Source organism: Protomyctophum parallelum (genome assembly GCF_964188405.1).
Source record: "Protomyctophum parallelum genome assembly, chromosome: 8".
Taxonomy (NCBI): Eukaryota; Metazoa; Chordata; class Actinopteri; order Myctophiformes; family Myctophidae; genus Protomyctophum; species Protomyctophum parallelum.
Window position 1 is genome coordinate 13,070,672 of NC_139703.1, and position 20,951 is coordinate 13,091,622.

Consider the following 20,951-nt stretch of genomic DNA (forward strand, 5'->3'; position numbering starts at 1 on the left):
GAGTGCACCCTTTGGCCAATGGCCATGGGCTTCGCATAGTCTCCGTTTGGCATGACCCTCTACCATGTTGCCAAAAAAACACAAAAACAATAAGTGACGAAAGTCACTTCGTGACTTCTTGGTCCCTTAATAATAATAATGTATAATAATAATATATTATAATAATATATACTTAATGTTTTTGTTTATGTCTATGATAAGAAATTCCCATTTACCAAGCAAACATACCTTTCACTTTAAGTATTTTGTACCAGAATAGAACAGATGTACTGATTCATCCCAGAGCTCACAATGTGAGACACACATTTTATTTGTGTGAATCACTGTCCAGCTGTCCAGCCTTTAAGTGCAACTGTTTGGAATGTATCACACAGTGCCTCCAACACAAATTTGATATGTGTTGGATGGAAATGCACAAGCACGCTGGATGGTTCATGATATCGCACTAATAGAATTATAATAAAAGTGAAGTTTTATTATCCATTTGTGACTTAATGAAAACACTACTAGCTCCATATAGCTGAATGGGTAGAGGGGAAGTAGTTGGGGAATGAGAAGACCCCCCCCCCTTCCCCACGGTCCCTGAGCAAGACACTGAACCCCTAAATAGTTAGGATGGATGCATATTAATCTCACTCACTGTTCCAGTGCTCCTATAGTTAGGATCGATAATGTATCAATGTCACCCATTGCTTTTGATAGTTACAGTAGGAATGGTATATTGTATGTATTGTCTGCTCCTATTAGGTAGGATGGATAAATGCATATCGTCCTCTGCCCCTAATAGTTAGGATAGGTACATGTATTGGTATTACCAATTGCTCCTATAATTAGGATGGTAATTGTATATTCATAATATCACCCACTGATCCTATTATATGGGTAAATGCAGAGGACCAATTTCACAACAAATACAGTGACAGAAAAAGAAAATACCCCAAAGCAGTGGGGACTGTAAATTAATTAAATTAACCTGGCAGATGCAACTCTAACTGGAATCTCGAGGATACTGCTTGTACCAGGCAGGGAGCCAGTGTTCTGTCATTGTGCGCAAACGAGTAATCAAGTCATCCTGATTTCACAAGTGTTTTCAATAGAAAAAATTTCCACAAATTAACCACTAATGTGCGCAGTGGTATCAGAGCTGGTGTTTATATGAAGTGCATGAGAGCACACACCAGCCACCATGCAATTAACTCCTGACATGTACGCACTAGAAAAACAAATCGTCACTGTTAGATGGAAACCTTGTATGTACAAATCTGTACATAAAATAAATAAATAAAAAGAGTTGGATCTGTAGTTATTATGCTATTTAGTCACACAAGCTCTTACCACTTTACAATTGAGATGAGATGAGATTCAATTTATTGTCAATGTACAGTACAAGTACAGCACAGCGAAAAGTATTTTCGCATCTCACCAATGGTGCAAACATGTCAGCAAGGAGGATACATTAATTACAGTAGTACAGTATTAATGAACTGAGCAGTAGTCATTTAAATAAGTAATAAATAAGATATGAGACGAAGAAGAAAAACATGATCTGTCCATATTGCACGTAGTCCTTATTGCACGTGGCCCAATGCAGAGTGCTAATTCAGGCATTTAGCAGATGCTCTTATCCAGAGAGATTTACAGTAAGCAAGTTAAACACAAGGTAATATAATACATCAAATGCATAGAAATCATAATCTAGGATCAAAGGTAGGCCTAAATCATCTGTCTAAACAGTAATATCACAAAATGATGTATAATTTATGTACATTAAAACTATAGCCAGCCCTACACACTATACGATATACCAGGTCTACAAATTAACCTGCATGGCATCTGTTTACATAAAATGTCATCTAAATCACATTTTAGTCTTTATAAGCCTGTAGGGTCATCAAGGTTATAGGGCAAGTGCTACCGGCTAAGGTGGAGTCTGAAGAGGTGAGTCTTCAGATTATGGAGGAAGATTGGGAGTGAGTCCACAGTTCTAACTCCAATGGGGAGTTCATTCCACAGTTTGGGAGCCAGAAGGGAACTCTGGGACATGTGGAGTGTTAATTGTCCCGGATATTTTAAGGAAGGTTCTGACAGCTTCTGTTCTGAGTTCTGACAGCTCTTGTTAATACCTTTTATTGGTTCAATATAAAACCCAAAGACGACACGACACACTTGTGATTGTGAACCACTTTCACTTGCTCCTTTAAAATCTTTAAAAAACAGCTAAAACAACAGATGTAACAAGCTCACAACGCAAAGCATTGCAACGTGTTGTGAGCTTCAAGATGGTCTCTTCGGCTGTGATCGCTACTTTTGTGTGACACTCTTGTACAACAAAGTATACGTATATAGGGCATTAAATCGAAAACACAAAAAGTTGAACCATGCTATACGAGGTTTCTGCCTGTCAGGCGGACAGGGACCAAATCATTTCCCAATCTCTTCACTAATATTATAGATAGACTCTCGCTGATCTCCACGGCAACTGTTGCCGAGGCCTCTGAGAACAGGATGTTTGTTGACATGGTAACGAGACACCTCCCACCCACGGTACAGTACCATACATCACTGCTTCTCAACATCAGGTGCGGGGACCCACCAGGGGTTCAAATGGACCCTTCTACAGACGAGTCTGTAACTCAGAGGGTGTAACAAATGGACCCTCACAGGTCCATTTGGTTCCATTTGTTACACCCTCTGAGTTAAATAAGCACTGAGGATTTTTACCGTATAGATTGTGGTTCGGTTCCAGTATAGTTCAGTCATTCTCAACAATTACAATTTCAAGGAACCCTCAGTTTGATATGCATTAGGTCAAGGATCTTAAATCAATTTCATCTTAAATCTCTGGGACCCCAATCTACTGTGTACAATCCTGTGCCGTTTATGTAACTCTGACTCTGAGGGTGTACAAATGGAACCAAATGGACCTGTAAAGATCCATTTGGTTCCATTTGTTCTCTCAGAGTTACAGACCTGTAACGGTCACCAGCATTCACGACAGTCACAGATACGTTTTGCATTGTAAGATACAGCAGGGTTTAACGTCACGAAAAACACCAAGGATGAACAATAGTAGCCTACAGTAAAGGCCACCTATACTTTTTCGTGTCAAGGACCCTAAAATGTATTTGGCCGCGGACCCCCATCTGAAAAGGTTTAGTTCCAGGCACCCCCAGAAGAGTTTTGTTGAGTCACAATAAAAATAAGTATCTGATTCTGAATCTGAATTACCGGTAACCTACAAATTTATATCTTGCCAGTTTGTCTTATATGCACCACTTCATAGTTCACTGATAAAACACATTGCATAATGTTAAATATGGACTTTGGGCCTTAAAAGGATATTTCACTTCCAAACATGTGTGGGGTCATTACATTAAATACTGCCTTTATGCTTATGCAAATAATGTGCAACCAGTATACAAACAGTAAACGCTCTAAATAGCCTGCACTATGCAGAAGAAGAAGATTAAAATACACAGTCACAGTGCCATTACACTATACAGGTGCTTAGGCAAATTATAAGCAAAATACTGTAACATAGTCACAGTATTGTTATGGCATCACATAATACATTGATATTGTTAGTGTTTACACTGTAGTGTATTGTATAGCCCAGTTGTTCCCAAACTGTGGTGCCTGGCGCGTGCACCCCTTGTGGTGCGTGAACGCCCTCTAAGGAGTGCGTGACATGAAAAGGTTAATGGCGGTTTTATGGTGTTACCGTTATATACTGTGTATATATATAATAAAATGTATACATTTCCAAATACAATGAGACTGGGCGTTGGGGGATGTGCACGGCCAAAAGGGTTTGGGAACCGCTGGATAACCCACCGGTGGTTGTGAGCTTGTGAATTGAAAATGTTGTATACTTTTGATAATTTGAGTTCACAAAGCCCTTCCCAGTGGAATGTTCAAACACATCATGTTGCCAGGCAACACATATAAGGCTACATTTCCAGCCAGAAGGCAGTTTGGCAATGGTACTGTCAACAATGGTGTCTGCACAACTAAATCAGTGGCTCTCAAGATTGTTCATGTCAAGGACTCCAAAATGCATGTGTTTGGCTGCAGGCCCACAACTGAAAGTAGGTTTTGTGCAGGGACCCCCATACATGATTTGTGTTCCTAAAATTGCAACACTTCTGGGCTCCCAGAAATGTTTGTTGAAGTGTCCATGAGCAAGACACTGAACCCCTAATTGCTCCGTATATGAGCAGGTTGGTGCCTTGCATGGTTTATTCCGCCATCGGTGTTTGAATGTGTGTGTGTGAATGAACATTGAATGTATCCACAATCGATGTAAAGCGCCTTTTCTACGTATACCGGTAAATGCACCATTTACCATTTATTTGACCTTGCACCCCCATCTGAAAAGGTTTTGTGCCAGGGACCCCCATACGAGAAGATTTGTGTTGGAAAATTCCAAATTATTACCATTGCATGCCCCACTTGCCATGGCGGGGATGCCCTTATTAGTTGCCTACTTGCCTCAACCTTGATCCTCACACAGTCACGTCACGTGTAGCATGCATCCGCTATAACTGCTCTACATAGGTCTAAACGATAACTGGATAACTCACCCCTTTCCACCTACTTTCCTTAGTGGACACACTTTTTTAGAGAGGATAGAAGAGCTAGGGTGAGCTGACCTGTCCGTCTCAACCTTAGAGTAGGTCTCAACCATAGACTGTAAAAAATATGGACAAAGCGTTCCCCGGGTCTAACATGGACGTAAAATGAAGCCTGTAATTCTATGGTAATTCCTGATGTAAATCGCCATATTTCTAGATCCGTTTTGGCCCAGCTGGCCATTGGCTGGCTCCGTGTTGGCCCAGCTGGCCATTGGCTGGCCCAGACATGAGGCGGGACTTCCCCCCTTCTTCTCCGTTGGTTTTTATTTTGACTCGAGTGGGAGGGGAATCCCGATCATAGACTGTAACGGTAGCCACGCCCCTCAGAACATACACTTTATGGTCATTTTTTTAATTAATGGGACCATAATTTTCCAAAAAGAATATTATGACATTAGAAATGAGACTTTAAACTAGTGACTGGAAGCAGAAAGTATTCATGACCATGTTTATTAAGGTAATACAGTCTAGGACTGAAGTTGGGCCCAAATACATGGACTTCTATGGGGCTATGGGTTTTTCTGGGTCCAATGACAGCGCCACAACAGGCCATTATATGAATCGCGATTTCCTTATAGGCTTCACAAAATATCTGTCTGACTGCCCCCCTGGTCTCAACTCACAGAGACTGTACGTCGACATGTCATTTATAAAGTGAACTGAAGCCATTAACAATGAGCAGCACCCAACACCAACAGTGGGAGGCAGCAACAGCGTCCAAGTGGCCGACCGAAACGTCAGCGCTCAGCAGACGAAGAAGAAGAACTCAAAGCACACATTGGGAAGTAGAGGCATAGAGTAGAGTTATAAGTGGCGCTTGCAGAGCAGAGAGGGTTTGTGTAGATTTAATGTTTTCACATTTTCATGTTTGTACTTTTAAAGGATACATATTAATGTCGCCTCGCGGCAGGAGGAAGCACATCCATCATTCTGTTGCAACTGGCTCCATGCAACAGCAAGAAAGCTATGTTAGCAGGATGCTAATTGTTAGCAGCTATTATGTCCATTCATTGCTGAATATGTACTTTCAGAGTTACTAAAGGTGTTTAGATCGGTGTTTTGTCTGATCGTATGTAATAATATTTTCATGTACAAGTAACTGTGCTACTTTGTGGCAATGTGAAACACGTAGTCGTGTTGTAACTAAACTACCACTACAGTAAACGTGTAGCGTTGTGCTCTGCAGTGGATTTACTTTGCTGGCATGATTATTATATATTGATCAAATGCATAAAACACTAAAGCTCAAGAGTTTGTTTCAATTATGGTCTTTCTTTATAAGGGCCATCATGGAAATGCAGACATGCATGAGGTGTTGCATATTCTGCAATCGCTTCTTTGACAATCCATTGACAGCCTAATGAGCCTAGCCCAAACATTTAGATTCGAATCGAAAAAAAAAACCTCTACGAGAATCTAAATGTTTGGGCTATAATGAGCCTATACTTGAAACAGACCACAATTAATGTATTTTTCAAAGATGCGAGTAAAAAAAAAATACAACACAAGGACACTAACAATTAACCTGTCTGCTTTGGAGTTGCTTTCGGTTAGTGTGCATCCATGATTAGTGGTTCCCAAACGTTTTAGTCCCTGACCCAAAAGTACCCAGACTAGAGAAAACAGCAGATCTTCAAGATCTACAGAAGTATCGCTTTGCACTGCACTGTGAGCTTGTAGATTGGCTATTTTCACTACTTAAACATTTGTTTTCTAATTGATAGAATTTCTTAGATTTTTCTTTGAATTCTTCATGAAATTATTAAATAATAACCTATAAAAATGTGCCTCTGGCGCAACCCATAAATGAGCCCATACCTGGTGTTTGGGTCACAGCTCAGCTGTAATCCTAGCCCTCCAAGCAGAACCCAATGGTACTGAAGTTTCTGACATTTTGTTCGACCCAGTCCATGGGGTCCTGTTGCACCACTACCATGCCACCTGGTACGCACCCATTCTTAAACATAAACAACATGTTTAGCGCCTGTCCGCGCTCTGTGACGACGTTTTTCCGTGTGAGGCTTTCTGAATATGTAAAGTATAAGTACCCATACATGCCGCTGCGAATATCTCCTGTGGCGCGGAAGCCGTTAAGTATTTTTAATCTATGTTTGCCCGATTTGGAAGCTTGGATTAATCTCTTCCTTCCTTGTTTATTGACACCTCATTGTACCGCCTACTGTAATCCCTGTGTGACTGTTGTGTGTGTGACTGTACTCGTTGTCGTTGTTGTTGTGTTCCAAACAGACAGTTGGTCAGCGGTTCTAGCGACACAGCAGAAGCAGGATGTATCGACCCAAACCCACGCTGAGGGACCGGCAGCACCTGTACAAGCTGATCATCAGCCAGCTGCTGTACGACGGATACACCAACATCGCCAACAGCCTCATCAACGAGGTGAAGCCGCCCAGCGTGGTCTCGCCATCCGAACAGCTCATGCAACTGGCTAAGACCGGTACGGTTCATCTGTCTGCCTTCATCTCTCTGCACTCTTTTAAGCTGTGGTCACTGGGTCTGTCTTAAATTATTACATCATCGCCCGATTGCAATTATTTGAGATTATTGTCTCCACCAGGCCGAAGGCATGGGGGGAGAGTATGTTTTGCACTCCGTCCGTCCGTCCGTGTGTGTGTCCGTGAGCAGCTAATCTCCGGCACCGGCAACGGTCGATGCCAAATCTTGCACACACACTCCCTGGATTCCAACGATGAACCTCTGCCCCAAAATTTCCAGAACGGCCTGTTCAAGTTTTTGCACAGTACACCTACAGATTTTGTCCAAACATCGTGCAAATTGGTACACAGTCTCTCTAGAGCCATTCAACGAAATGGGTCTTTCACATTTCTTAGACTCCATCCTGATTGGTTAAGATTGGCTTCCAAAGTTCACAGGAGTGATCAGTTTCAAACAATGCTGCAAATCATGAACACATCGTGTGATTTCCGTGAAATTGTGCACGCACATTCCCACTAAGCCGAGGAAGAAATGCCACATTTCAACTCAGCCTCAAGGTGGCGCTATAACTGGCCGAAAAGTGTTTTTACCTCTAATTTACTTTTGTTGCCCTTTTATCCAACCACCAGATGAAGGCAAGCTGCAATGTCCTACATTCCTATCCTGGTGGAGACCTGTGCCCAGAAGGGCACTTTTTCTAGTTACAATTATTTTTGCATAATCATCATAATCGTGTTCCATGTTGAAAAAAGTTATTACATTTTCGAACGTTTTCCAAAAATGGCAGATCTGCTAGCTTATAACATGTCACTTTGTGGCTCTTTGTAAGCTTGTATAGTAGCTATTTTTGCTGTTTCATGTTTAAAATGAGAGTTATAGCTAGTAATGTATTTATATATTATATTAAAGTAGTTGTCATATCTGCCCTCAGTGCAGGTTTTGATTGCAGAAATGACAGCCCGAGGGTTCACACACTGGCAGCTCCAAAAGATAAAAAGATACAAGGCAACACAGCATACACTCCAGAGTCACTGTTGAAGTGTTGATCAAAACGCTTGTTTGCGTTAGCGTGTCTTAAGAAAAATATAAAGACCAATATGAAGCTTTTGGGTTGAAAAGAACACAGAACTTGATGGAAATAATTATTCCATTACAAATTGATTTTGTCTGTGTGTATCAAACAAGTATTAACAAGATTTTGTAAATAAAATAATTACTATATTGGATCCATTGGAATGCAGGCTACTGTGTCTAACCCATTAAAATCGGGAAAGCATCTGTGATTTTTGTGTTGGCTATTCAAAAATAGCAGATATACAAGCTCACACAGCTTTGATAAATCTTTAAAGAACTACTGGTTTCATGGCATTTATAGAATCGGCCTTACAGTATGCGGGCGACAGCCTTTTGTATGTCGAGGAAGTGTGTTGATCTATGGGATACTACTACTGGCGATGGCAGGCGAAGAGGCGATAGTCGAAAAGTGGGCGGAGGAATGTCGCTCAAAAACATGAAAATATTCTGGACGACATCGTCCGGCGCTAGCCAATCAAATTGCTTTGTTTACCCTCCCTGCGTAGCGGTGAGGGTAGGGCAGGAATGCCCACTAAGAGATTTCTATCGCCCAGAGTTGGCGTTGTTGGCCCGCTGTTAAAACATAGGGTCAGGTCTTAAGTGTCCTCGTTGAAACCACGTCTTTCAGGAATGGAAAACGATGACGCTGCGGTGCAGTACGCCATCGGCCGCTCCGACAACGTGGCTCCCGGAGTGGGGATCGACCTGGAGTTCGACGCCGACGTCCAGTCCATGTCGCCGGAGGCGTCCGAGTACGAGACGTGCTACGTGACGTCGCATAAAGGGCCGTGCCGCGTCGCCACCTACAGCCGCGACGGACAGCTCATCGCCACTGGCTCCGCCGACGCCTCCATCAAGATCCTGGACACGGAGCGCATGCTGGCCAAGAGCGCCATGCCCATCGAGGTAGGACTTGATTGATTGATTGATTCTGGCCAAGAGTGAGATACTAGGAGGATGGTTGGATTGATGGATTGATTCTGGCCAAGAAATTCTCAATTTCTCATCAAGGTAGTTTTGATAATGCAGTGATTTGTTTTACTTTCAAGAAGCCCCGGTGTGGTATGGATTAGTCACTGATTTGTCACCAATTCTGAAAATGCACACGTCTAATTGGTGGGCACACTAATTATCAGTGTACCCACCAATTAGACGTGTGCATTTTCCGAGCATGTTTATTTTAATGATCCAATCAATCAATTGTGTTCCGACTTGGATCAATGAAACTAACATAAATAGATTTTACGTTCCTATTTATCGGTATCACAACAATGACAATAATAAATATTAATAAATAAACATGAAAAGTTTTGAGCACCACTCATATAGAAACATACGTTGTTCAGGAACCTGAATTTTAGAAGACATTTGTGGAATGGATCTCAAATTCAATGCAGTGGTGTGTGTGTGTGTGTGTGTGTGTGTGCTGTTTTCTCCGTTAAGGTGATGATGAACGAGACGGCTCAGCAGAACATGGAGAACCACCCTGTGATCCGCACGCTGTACGACCACGTGGATGAGGTCACCTGCCTGGCCTTCCACCCCTCAGAGCAGATCCTGGCCTCTGGCTCACGTGACTACACCCTCAAGCTGTTCGACTACTCCAAGCCCTCCGCCAAGAGAGCTTTCAAACACATACAGGTTAGGTGCCGTGGTGGAAAAATTGTGACATTTTTTGCATAAGTAAAAGTATCAATAAGGCAATGTAGAAACCACTGAGGGCCGGATTTACCCTCCCGAGGGCCCCGGGCTAAACAACATTTCAGGGCCCCCCTGGGCTGTGCGGTGCATTTCGGTCGCATGGCCGGAAAATAATTGACATATTTTGTTTTAATTTCGCTGTAATTTTGGGGTACCCAGCCCCAACAAAAGAGAAAGGCAGGCAGACACTACAGTCGCTGTGCATGGCAGGCTGCCATGCACAGCGACATTGGCAGGGGTTTCCACAGCTACCCCAGTAGGGGGCCCCCGGGCTGCAGCCCACCCTAGCCCAATGGTAAGTCCGCCTCTGGAAACCAGCATAAGCCTTCTTCCACAAAAAAGTCTGTGCGGGCTGTGTTTTTGGGGCTCCCATATGTGTTTTCTATCCCCACAAATAACCAATTTTGAACAATCAGGCTTTCATATCATACAGGTGCTTTAATGGAAATTGCTCTCAGGAACAGCTCAACTGATTTTGGTCTCATCGTGATGTCATCAATGTCACCCTACTTTGTATAATTCCTCCTCTTCTTTAGTCTTCAGTTCCAAATTTGCATTTCCACTTTGTTTACAATGTCCGCCATTGTTTATTTTCCAAGTTGGCATGTAATGGAAACAAGCCTGGTTTTATCTAGCATCAGTATTATAATGACTCAAATATTAAATAATCTGCATATCAGCACCCCCACCACCTCAGGACATTGTGGTACTGCATCTAAAACTGCTTTCAAAGTCCAGAAAGAAATGACAAGGACTGGTTATATCAGAGTGGTGATTGAGGCTCAAAACCATTAGAAATAACTTTGAGGGACATAGACAATATGATATTAAAAATTAAAAGCAGTTTTAATTAGTTATTTGCGCTTTAACAAATTCCATTATGAAATAGCGACGTCCATAAAGAGTGCCTTGTTTTTTTTCCTTTGTTGCACATTTTTTGTCCCCTACCCAAGAGCACCTTCGCTACACTTTTTCTCCCGACTCCCAGACCCAGACCGTTTATTTTTTTCTGAAGATATAAACATCTTAGTTTTTTGCCAATTATTTGTGGGCCCACTTGCAATATCCTCAAGGTCCACCGGTGGGTCCCGGCCTACAGGTTGAGAACCAGTGGTGTAACTCTGTCCTCGTGCATTTGCATGCATGCTTCCAGGAAGATAAGACAAGTCTTAACTCGGTCCTTATTCATTCATGTTCATGATTTATTTCCAGGAAGCAGAGATGCTGCGCGCCATCTCCTTCCACCCGTCGGGGGACTTCCTGCTGGTGGGCACCCAGCACCCCACGCTGCGTCTGTACGACGTCAACACCTTCCAGTGCTTCGTGTCCTGTAACCCCCTGGACCAGCACACCGACACCATCAGCGGAGTGGGATACAACCCCAGGTCATTATTATGCCCCGTCATACTTTGTGTCGCGCTTCGGAAATAGCCAATCTACAAACTCACAACATGTTGCAGGGCCGACCCATTGTGAGCTTGTAGATTGGATATTAACAAACATGCAAGCGTAACTTTGGCTTTATGGTTCCATTTTATTTTGTTAATCAATTTCAGCTTTTTTAGCTTTTATTTTTATTTTTTTAAAGCAGGATTTCAATTTTTTGGGGGGCGGGGGGTCTTTGGTTTTAGCTTAGGTTTCACTAGTTTTACGGTTAATTGTCTCCACCAGCCGAAGGCATGGGGAGAGTATGTTTTGCACTCCGTCCGTCCGTCCGTGTGTCCGTGTGTCCGTGTGTCCGTCCGTCCGTCCGTCCGTCCGTGAACAGCTAATCTCAGCCACCGTTAACCCGGTCGATGCCAAATTTTGCACACACACTCCCTGGATGCCAACCATGAACCTCTGCCCCAAACTTTCCAGAACGGCCTGTTATAGCGCCACCAGGAGGCCGCTTTGTGCAAAACAAGTTTTTGCACAGTACACCTACAGATTTTGTCCAAACATCACGCAAATTGGTACACAGTCTCTCTAGAGCCATTCAACGAAACGGGTCTTTCAGATTTATCAGACTCCATCCTGATTGGTTAAGATTGGCTTCCAAAGTTCACAGGAGTGCTCAGTTTCAAACAAAATGCTGCAAATCATGAACACATCGCGTGATTTCCGTGAAATTGTGCACCCACATTCCCACTAGGCCCAGGATGAAATGCCACATGAACAATTTCAACTCAGCCTCAAGGTGGCGCTATAACTGGCCCAAAAGTGTTTTTACCTCTAACTGCACGGATCTGTGGATAACCTGGTGGAGACCTGTGCCCGGAAGGGCACTTTTTCTAGTTTTACTTTTGTTTTCATATCATACCATTTAATGAATGTATTCACAGTTAAAACCGGCAGTTAAACAAGTAGAATATACAACCAAAATACTAGGTTTACGTATGAAATAAATGGAATATTTTACTAAAAAAATGATATTTCTCGCAGTGCCAACAGCTACGTGTCATGCAGCAAGGACGGCAGCATCAAGCTGTGGGACGGCGTGTCCAACCGCTGCGTCACCACCTTTGACAAGGCCCACGACGGAGCCGAGGTCTGCTCCGCCATCTTCTCCAAGAACTCCAAGTACATCCTGTCCAGCGGCAAGGACTCCGTGGTCAAGCTGTGGGAGATCTCCACCGGCCGCACCCTGGTCAAGTACACAGGTGAGGAAGAGTTTTGTTCACACTCACTTAGTGTCACCACACCAGGCTTTCCACGTGGCGCAAAGACTCTTATATTTTTGTTTATTTATTTCGACCTGAGGCTGAAAAACGCCTTCTAACGGTTTTCTGTAAAGAATTGTCAATGTTCACTAAAAAAGAAAAATGTCTCGGTCTCTATGGCAGATGGAAACATGAAGATTAACCCAACACATTCACTGCCACATATTAAATAATTAATTCTTACACCAGTTAAAGGACAAAAATCGCTGGGCCGTGAAAATAATAATAAAGATAGTCTATTTTCACAATATTTATCCATAAAACCGAGTCACACTATATATAATGCCTCAACTCCTACAATTCTTGTCAACAAGTGCTTGTCAATTCCAAGTGCTTGTCAGGGGGAGGGGGGGTTATTATTTTGGAGGGTCACGGCCTGAAAAGGTGTGAGAACCACTTGTCTTATTAATGAAGTGCGAACTTGCTGCTGCTTGGTGCTTTCTAGGCGCGGGTCTGAGCGGGCGGCAGATGCACCGCACGCAGGGCGTGTTCAACCACACGGAGGACTACGTGCTGCTGCCAGACGAGCGCACCATCTCGCTGTGCTGCTGGGACAGCCGCTCGGCCGAGAGGAAGAACCTGCTCAGCCTGGGACACAACAACATTGTCCGCTGCATAGTCCACTCGCCCACCAACCCCGGCTTCATGACCTGCAGCGACGACTTCAGGGCCCGCTTCTGGTACCGACGCACCACTACCGACTGAGGGAGGGGGCGCCACCCATGCCACCCACCCCAGGGGTGTACAAATGGAACCAAATGGACCCTTCACGGGGTCCATTTGGCTCCATTTGTACACTCTCAGAGTTATGGTGGTCCTTGAAATTTAAAACGTTTTGAGAACCACCGGTGTTGTAAGACGTGAAGTCCACATAACCAGCTCTGACAGTGTGGTAAAATCGGTTCCGGAAGCGGTCCCAAAATGTGATGGAACCGATTCCGGTTTCTCAATGTTGGATCCGTATTCTTCGGTTCCGGATCCTGACCGTAACCACCTCGGACTGATATGACATATCCATCTCCCACCCATCAAAGCCCAGAAAACCATCCGTTAATCAGCTACAAATGGGGGTTGAGACCTCCAGATCAATATGTATTTGGCTGCAGATCCCCAATCTGAAAGGATGTTGTGGCCCTTGGCCAGGACTCCCATACAAGACTTTAGTTGCTAAATTGATTCAAATAATTATTAACCCATTCTGGGCGGGAACCCCTTTTGGTGTTTTAAGCATTATGTCATACTTTAGCTATTGAAAAATAGCAGATCTACAAGCTCGTAACGCGGCACAAGCTTGTAGGTCTGCTATTTTTTTTTAATTGCGAAAATATGGTGCAAATCTTTGAATATATATTCTTTCAGTGCGAACATTTTTAACTCAAATCTTTGCTTCTGGGGGGGTCCCTGGAACTACATATTTTCAGATGGGGGTCCACAGCCAAATACAGATAATTATGGGGATCCTTGAATCCTTGAGATGAACATGTTTGAGAACGACTGACATGGAAACATGGGTTTTTTTTAAAAGATTTTTCTTTAGAAGGTTAATTTCTTGAAATGAGCAGATCTACAAGCTCACAGCCCTTTGCTTCGATCTGCCATGTTCAATTATTCGATGTACAGTATATATACATTCAAGTGGTTAAACTGATTTAGATGTTATGTTTTCAAATTCAGCTGGGGACCCCCTGGAACCACCCCAAGGACCCCTGTCCGTTATATTTAGAGTACAGATAAATGGCATTGAGGATTTTAACCTGCAATGCCACGTCTTTTGATATGAATTATCAACCGCTACATCAAAGACAGAGGGCGCCATTTCTCTAAATGTAGGGAGAGAAGTTGTAGCCTCCCAAGAATTGTTTCGATCACATCCACTTTCGTTTAGTAAATATAATGATAAAGCAAGTTGTCTTATTCAGTCTGCTCTGTGGAGATGCTCGTATAGATTTGGAAAGTGGACTAAAGAGCAGATGTGATTTGTTTTTGTTTTTTCCACTTTTATATTCTGTTGATAACATTTTTGTGTTCAGATTTGTATTAAACAGGTTTTAAAGACAATAATTTCCTACTGTATTGACTCATAACCACAGACGTGTATTTCAGCTAAATGGATGCTTTAAACCAACAGGGGATGTTGCAAAGTGGACTAACTCTACCATTTGCGGTTATTGTAAACATACAGTATGTACACAAAATAATACCTGGAATTTGAAGTACCCAAAGACAATGCACTACAAACTCAGAAGCATCGCATGGCTTATTTTGTTCTAACAACAAATGTATTGATGTAGAATGATGAAATGATCACACTGCTGGCCCAGGCGAGACGACTAGGGTACAATTAAGTGACATTGGCCTCCCAGACCCCAGCCATGGTCTCCCAGACCCCAGCCATGGCCTCCCAGACCCCAGCCATGGTGAGTGTGTAAACCACCGCTACATCAAAGACAGAGGGCGCCATTTCTCTAAATGTAGGGAGAGAAGTTGTAGCCTCCCATGAATTGTTTCGATCACATCCACTTTCGTTTAGTAAATATAATGATAAAGCAAGTTGTCTTATTCAGTCTGCTCTGTGGAGATGCTCGTATAGATTTGGAAAGTGGACTAAAGAGCAGATGTGATTTGTTTTTGTTTTTTCCACTTTTATATTCTGTTGATAACATTTGTGTGTTCAGATTTGTATTAAACAGGTTTTAAAGACAAAGATAATTTCCTACTGTATTGACACATAACCACAGACGTGTATTTCAGCTAAACGGATGCTTTAAACCAACAGGGGATGTTGCAAAGTGGACTAACTCTACCTCCCAGACCCCAGCCATGGTCTCCCAGACCCCAGCCATGGCCTCCCAGCCATGGCCTCCCAGACCCCAGCGATGGTCTCCCAGACCCCAGCCATGGCCTCCCAGACACCGGCCTGTCCACGTTGTCCCAACAACAGTAGAAGAATTCAAGTGTTCAAACAGAACTCCCCCAAACCTGCACAATAGATCAGTGCTTCTCAGCCTTTTTTGCGCTCTGGACCACTAGCATGCTTCCAACAATCCTAAAGGACGACCCCATCTCACCTCCCCACAGCAATACTAACACAGTCACTTCTATCAGTTCCGCTATTTAATTTATTAACATAAATTATACTGTAGTTGCGCGCTGGCGCACCAAAAGTGACGTGGTCTGAGCTTGTACATCGATCGGCTATTCTCAGCACACGACACCATGCAGTCAGTGACGTACTGTATATCAAGCCCTTAACAGTCGATTCATCTAAATCTTTGCCCCCTACGCTTATTAGTTCAAAGATTGTTTGTCATTCCATTTGAAAACATTTTCCCATGGACCGCCTGTAGTTATACAGTACCATGGACTACTTGAGAAACATTGCTATAGATCAGCCTCCAAGAGACTTGAGAGACATGTATGGGGGGGGAGAGGGAGGGGAAGTGGTCAAAGAAAAAAGGATAATGAACATACTATACAAACTTCTGCTGTGTGTGTGTGTGTGTGTGTGTGTGTGTGTGTGTGTGTGTGTGTGTGTGTGTGTGTGTGTGTGTGTGTGTGTGTCGGTGTCAGAGCCAATAAGGCTTTGGGTGGGCGTGGCTCTGTCCTTGTCATCTCCGCCCACAGTGTGTGTGGAGTCATCTGGCTTTTCAGTGACAGCTCACAACAATATGAGTGTGAGACTACAGACGACTATCTAACCCCCCAGCGTCCACTGGACTCACTTTTAACCCCCCAGCGTCCACTGGACCCTCACTACTCAGCCCCAGCCAGCCAGAATTGCAGTCATGGAGGACAAGGACCACTGAGAACCTGACTGGGCCTCAGTCTGTACTGGACTTTATTCTACTGGTTCTGCCGTGTGACGTGCCGTGGTGGACACTGAAGCACCTGGGATTTCAAGAATGGAGGTTAGAACCATAAACACACCTGTTTTATAAAAGGCCATTGCATGATAAGTTGAATAATACAATGTTTTTTATTCTGCATTTGAGCCATGGGCCACCATTTGATGAGATTTAGCCTCTCAGACCCAACACGTAGAATATTTTGTAATCATTGGGTAAGATATTGCCCACAATTCCGTGCTGTATTCATGTGCTATCCTAAGATAGATAATGTGCAAATGATTAAAATAACAATAATTATTCTACATTATTTAATTGTGTAGACTTCTTGTATAAGCAAGGCATATGTTTAACAATAATTTAATTCTTCAGAGCGTAAAATGTGTCCATTTGGTTTCATTTCACACAAGAGTTGAAGTTCTATAAGCGTCCATTTGGTTACCATCATTTAGCTGGGGACCACCTGGAACAGCCCCAAGGACCACTGGTGGTCCCAGGACCACTGGTTGAGAACTACTGGAATAATAGATTGATTCTATTTGGTGAAATAAAAAAGAGCATGCAGTCAATCCATCACCGAGGATGAAAGCGCAATAAGAGGGCTTATTTCCATTGCGGTCCAACAAAAATACACTAAAACAAATGATCACATCAACAATACATAACAATACACAACAGATATCAATACACTACATAACGGATATATCAGAATCTATACTCTAATAAATGTGCAATCAATGTATTTATAACCCATTTAAAATAAATTGCTATAGGCTACTGATTTTATTACAAATAAGTCCAATTTGTTTTCTTTAAAAAGAACACACACACCATTTTTATACTTGGTTTTGGGATGCCAGGGTGAAAGTATTTAAATTATAAAAAGGGCTTTCTTCTCCATCTGTCCTTTCAGTGTGGTGTAGTTCGTACGTAGTAAGACCACCTGCTTGATATTCACTTGAAACTTGCGGTGTCAGCTTTATAGTGCCAGCCGCTTCTATATGCAGTCTGCATGCACTGCAGCCCACAAAGACCTGCAGCCTGTTGCTGGCAGCAGCCCTGCACCGCTCCATGAACAATTATATTAAGAAGGAACAGGCACCAAGGCAAGGAGGAAGCGTTCAACGCATGGGAGGCACTGGAGGCAAACTGGAAGCGGAAGTTGCATTGCAGTCATGCTGGGGCAGCTTATTATGAACCAAACTTTTATTTCTGAATGATTGCGACCTTTGTCATATCCTTACTGTCGGGCAGAAAACTCTAATCTGCATGTTGTAACTTTTTGGCATTTTGTTTTTCGTAAATCAATGCCCTACTTGGTCATACTACAGTGTCACGCACAAGTAGCAGATCTGCAAACTTGAAACACGGCGCAAAGTGACACGTTTTGAGCTTGAAGATCTGCTATTTTTTTTTTTTTGAATCCAAACGTAAAACAGGTTTGTACTGTAAGTCTGTATATGAGGTTTCCACCCGACAGAGACGATAAATTGTTCAGGAATATAAAAGAAGGCATATCACGGGTTGTTTACTAATCACCTCTTTTTCGATGTGCACACTATATGTAATTTTATTGACACACAGAGGCAGGTATTGTTATTGGCTCGGCAAGATTTGGTTGAGGCTGTCGATGATCGACAGTCTCACAATCACAGCCCATACTTTGGCACGTTCTGAAATGCAGTGTAGTTGTTCTACTGTGCTGAGTGTGCTCTTTAGATAAGAGATTAAAATGATACAGTGTGCAATAATTTACAAAATGTACATACAAAAGCAACACATCAGAAAACAATGTGTGATGATTGTCTTCTTTTATTTCCTTTTACAAAGGCCAAAATAGTTCAGAAATATTGCTTATGTATAAGCCGTTCCAGTCCAGCCGCCTCTCATTGACTGCAATGCATTCCATTGAACTTGGAGGTGCAGTTTGCCTCCTCAGTGCGACGAATCGGAATTGATATGCACTTTTAACACAAAAATGACATGTTCTATCAATTAAACACACTATGAAGCCTTGAATTCATGGAGATTTGTTCTGTTTTGTTTTTGTTGCATTCCTGAGCCAATCATTTGATGACCAGTGAGCAGCCACCTGGTCATCAAATTATTGGCTCAAGAATGTGGCACACAAAAAAGTCAATATGAAATGGACCGCAATGGAAATAAGCAGCTGACTTTTTTTTTCTTCTTTTTTTTCTCTGCATTTTATCCTCTTGATAATGGTGTGACAATGTATGTATTTTACATTATGTTTATTATTTGAAAATGACAGATGGCGGTATACCCTCTTTTAATATACCTTGCCCTCCCCGTGCTGCTGTCTGCCTGTGGGCTGTAACATGAGAGGCATGCAGAGAAAGCACATTTTATGAGCTCATTAAGACTCGCTGCTGCTTCTGAAGGCAGGCTGCTCAGCAAACTAATAATTGGGGCTTGGGGCAAAGCTGTGGCACTAAAACCTGTGCTTAACAGACACGAGGCTGCAATGCATTGCACTTCATAACTATACTGTGATATTCACAGTGTATATTGTTTTTATTTATAATTTTTGTCTAACTATTGAGAGTTTTCAAACGTAAACAGGCACTCATGGAGTGTAGCCGGCAGTACACGAGAAAGTGACATGTACAGACTCTTTGCATTTTGTGGCAGAATTAACTTTTCGAGGCACCCTCTCTGAGGAACATTCAATTTGATTTGATGTGGAGTTCATGATTTGGTGTTTTGTTTTGTAAGAAATTGGCCTGACCAACCAGCCCACAAGATCATTTGTACCTTAATTGGTGGCAGAAAACATGTTTCTGCAACTAACGGTGGCATTGATTTTGTTTGAAATCACTTCTGTGTTGTTTGTAGAGGCTCTTCAATGTTTGGGTAGATTGGATGCTGCGTTCGTGATTTTCAGGCTTTTATTCGTAAAATAGGCCAATACAGCACATTTTGGAAGGTAATCATAGACAATCTGAATGGAAAACATTAAATAAAACATATGAATGATACATCTTGATCACATGACTCCAGAGATAAAATCTGTAGGAGTAGTAGAATAGTGTTTTGCAAAAGAAAAATAGCGGGAATTATAGGAATCCAGGGAAAATATTGTTGTGAGTGACTATGACCTTGGTTCAAGAGTTATAGGTCAACCTGCTATATTGTAGTCTATGACTATGACCCTGAAGAACATATCCATGAGACAAAGTAGTGTTCCCATTCCCATGATGGGCCATTATCAGTAGGACCCAGTGGAGGAAAAGGAACATGACTCATCCTGGTTCTCATCTAGTCACCATGTGAGCTCATCTTTATTCCAACATCTCAGCAGCACCGAGCGGACAAGGACCCAATTTCACTTTACGCAATCTCTTTTCCGGCCATGTCAGGGACTTTTTTTTTGTGCTGTGGGTGGCAAAGATCTGTTTTTAGTTTGTAATGCTCTATTTTAGGACACGAGTGCTGTCACCACATAGTGTGTGTTTTTATCACGCCAGAGCAGGAGTCGATAGTTGTGCTTGCACGAATGCACGCACGCAGCACTGCACGCACGCACGCAGCACTGCCCTACTGTATATAGCAGTGGTTCTCAACCACTGCTATATATGTATTAACTTATTTGAACTGGGAACCCCAAAATAATCTTATTTGAACTGGGGACCCCAAAATAATCTTATTTGAACTGGGAACCCCAAAATAATCTTATTTGAACTGGGAACCCCAAAATAATCTTATTTGAACTGGGGACCCTCCGAAATCATATTTGGGTTGAGCCATTGTAGCCTCGGCCGGGAGGCGAACCCTGGTTCCCCATTCCAATGGCACGTACGTTAACCAGTCGACTAAAGAGTCATGACACAGTAGCCAAGTAGCAACGCAGCACCGTATAGCCTACACCATTACATTTAGTTTAAAGAAGCTCACAATGTGAGGCATTGTGAGCTTGTAGATCAGCCATTTTCAAAATGTTTGCCTCTTTCTTATATTATTTGACGATTTGGCCAATGTTTGATCCGTTTTTATAGTATAGTTTGTTGATGACTTTTGATGCTTTTTTCCATTGAATTTATTTTATTTTTAAGGTATTAAAATGGTCTTAAAAGTCCCTAAATTCAATTGTCACTTTACTGTCATACGGGGACCCCGCCAAAATCATGTGTGGACTCCCCTGGGGGTCCAGACCCACGGGTTGAGAAGCAGTTCCCTATAGCATGAAGAAGATGTGGGAGTGGAATTCCAACATGCATGTTGTTAGGTTGTCATGGTACGGTGGGTGGCCCAGTGGGGGTCAGCTAGAGGTCATGCAGGGAGGGCTTCCACACTCATTGTAATGGAGACTTATAATTGTTTCCAGGAAACGAGTATTGGCTGGCATGACAATGGCCCGTGCCACACACCGTATAGAGCTGAACAGACATTAGAGGGAATTACGCCTTAGTAGAGATGTGAAGATTTCATGTCACGATTGTTGCGGCCAAAATAATCACAGTCAACGATTTGTTTGTTAACCAATGTCCCCCCCCATGGCCAGACTAATATCACTGCATAGA

The 20,951-nt window shown here is 42.7% G+C and overlaps 2 protein-coding genes across 2 annotated transcripts in view; both read left to right on the forward strand.

Moving 5' to 3' along the window:
* Positions 1-5,393: 5,393 nt before the first annotated feature.
* cstf1 (cleavage stimulation factor, 3' pre-RNA, subunit 1) lies at positions 5,394-14,613 on the forward strand. Its single transcript, XM_083770592.1, has 7 exons — positions 5,394-5,467; positions 6,882-7,089; positions 8,791-9,068; positions 9,606-9,803; positions 11,076-11,248; positions 12,288-12,505; positions 13,011-14,613. Exons 2-7 carry the CDS (start codon positions 6,921-6,923, stop codon positions 13,268-13,270), a joined length of 1,296 nt encoding a protein of 431 aa, XP_083626718.1. The 5' UTR covers positions 5,394-5,467; positions 6,882-6,920; the 3' UTR covers positions 13,271-14,613.
* Positions 14,614-16,255: 1,642 nt separating this feature from the next.
* The window catches only part of cass4 (Cas scaffold protein family member 4), a 28,916-nt gene continuing 24,220 nt past the window's right edge, over positions 16,256-20,951 (forward strand). The window contains exon 1 of the mRNA XM_083771359.1: positions 16,256-16,473. Within this exon, the coding sequence (XP_083627485.1) occupies positions 16,468-16,473 (6 nt within the window). The 5' untranslated portion in view covers positions 16,256-16,467. The remainder of the gene's footprint in view (positions 16,474-20,951) is intronic.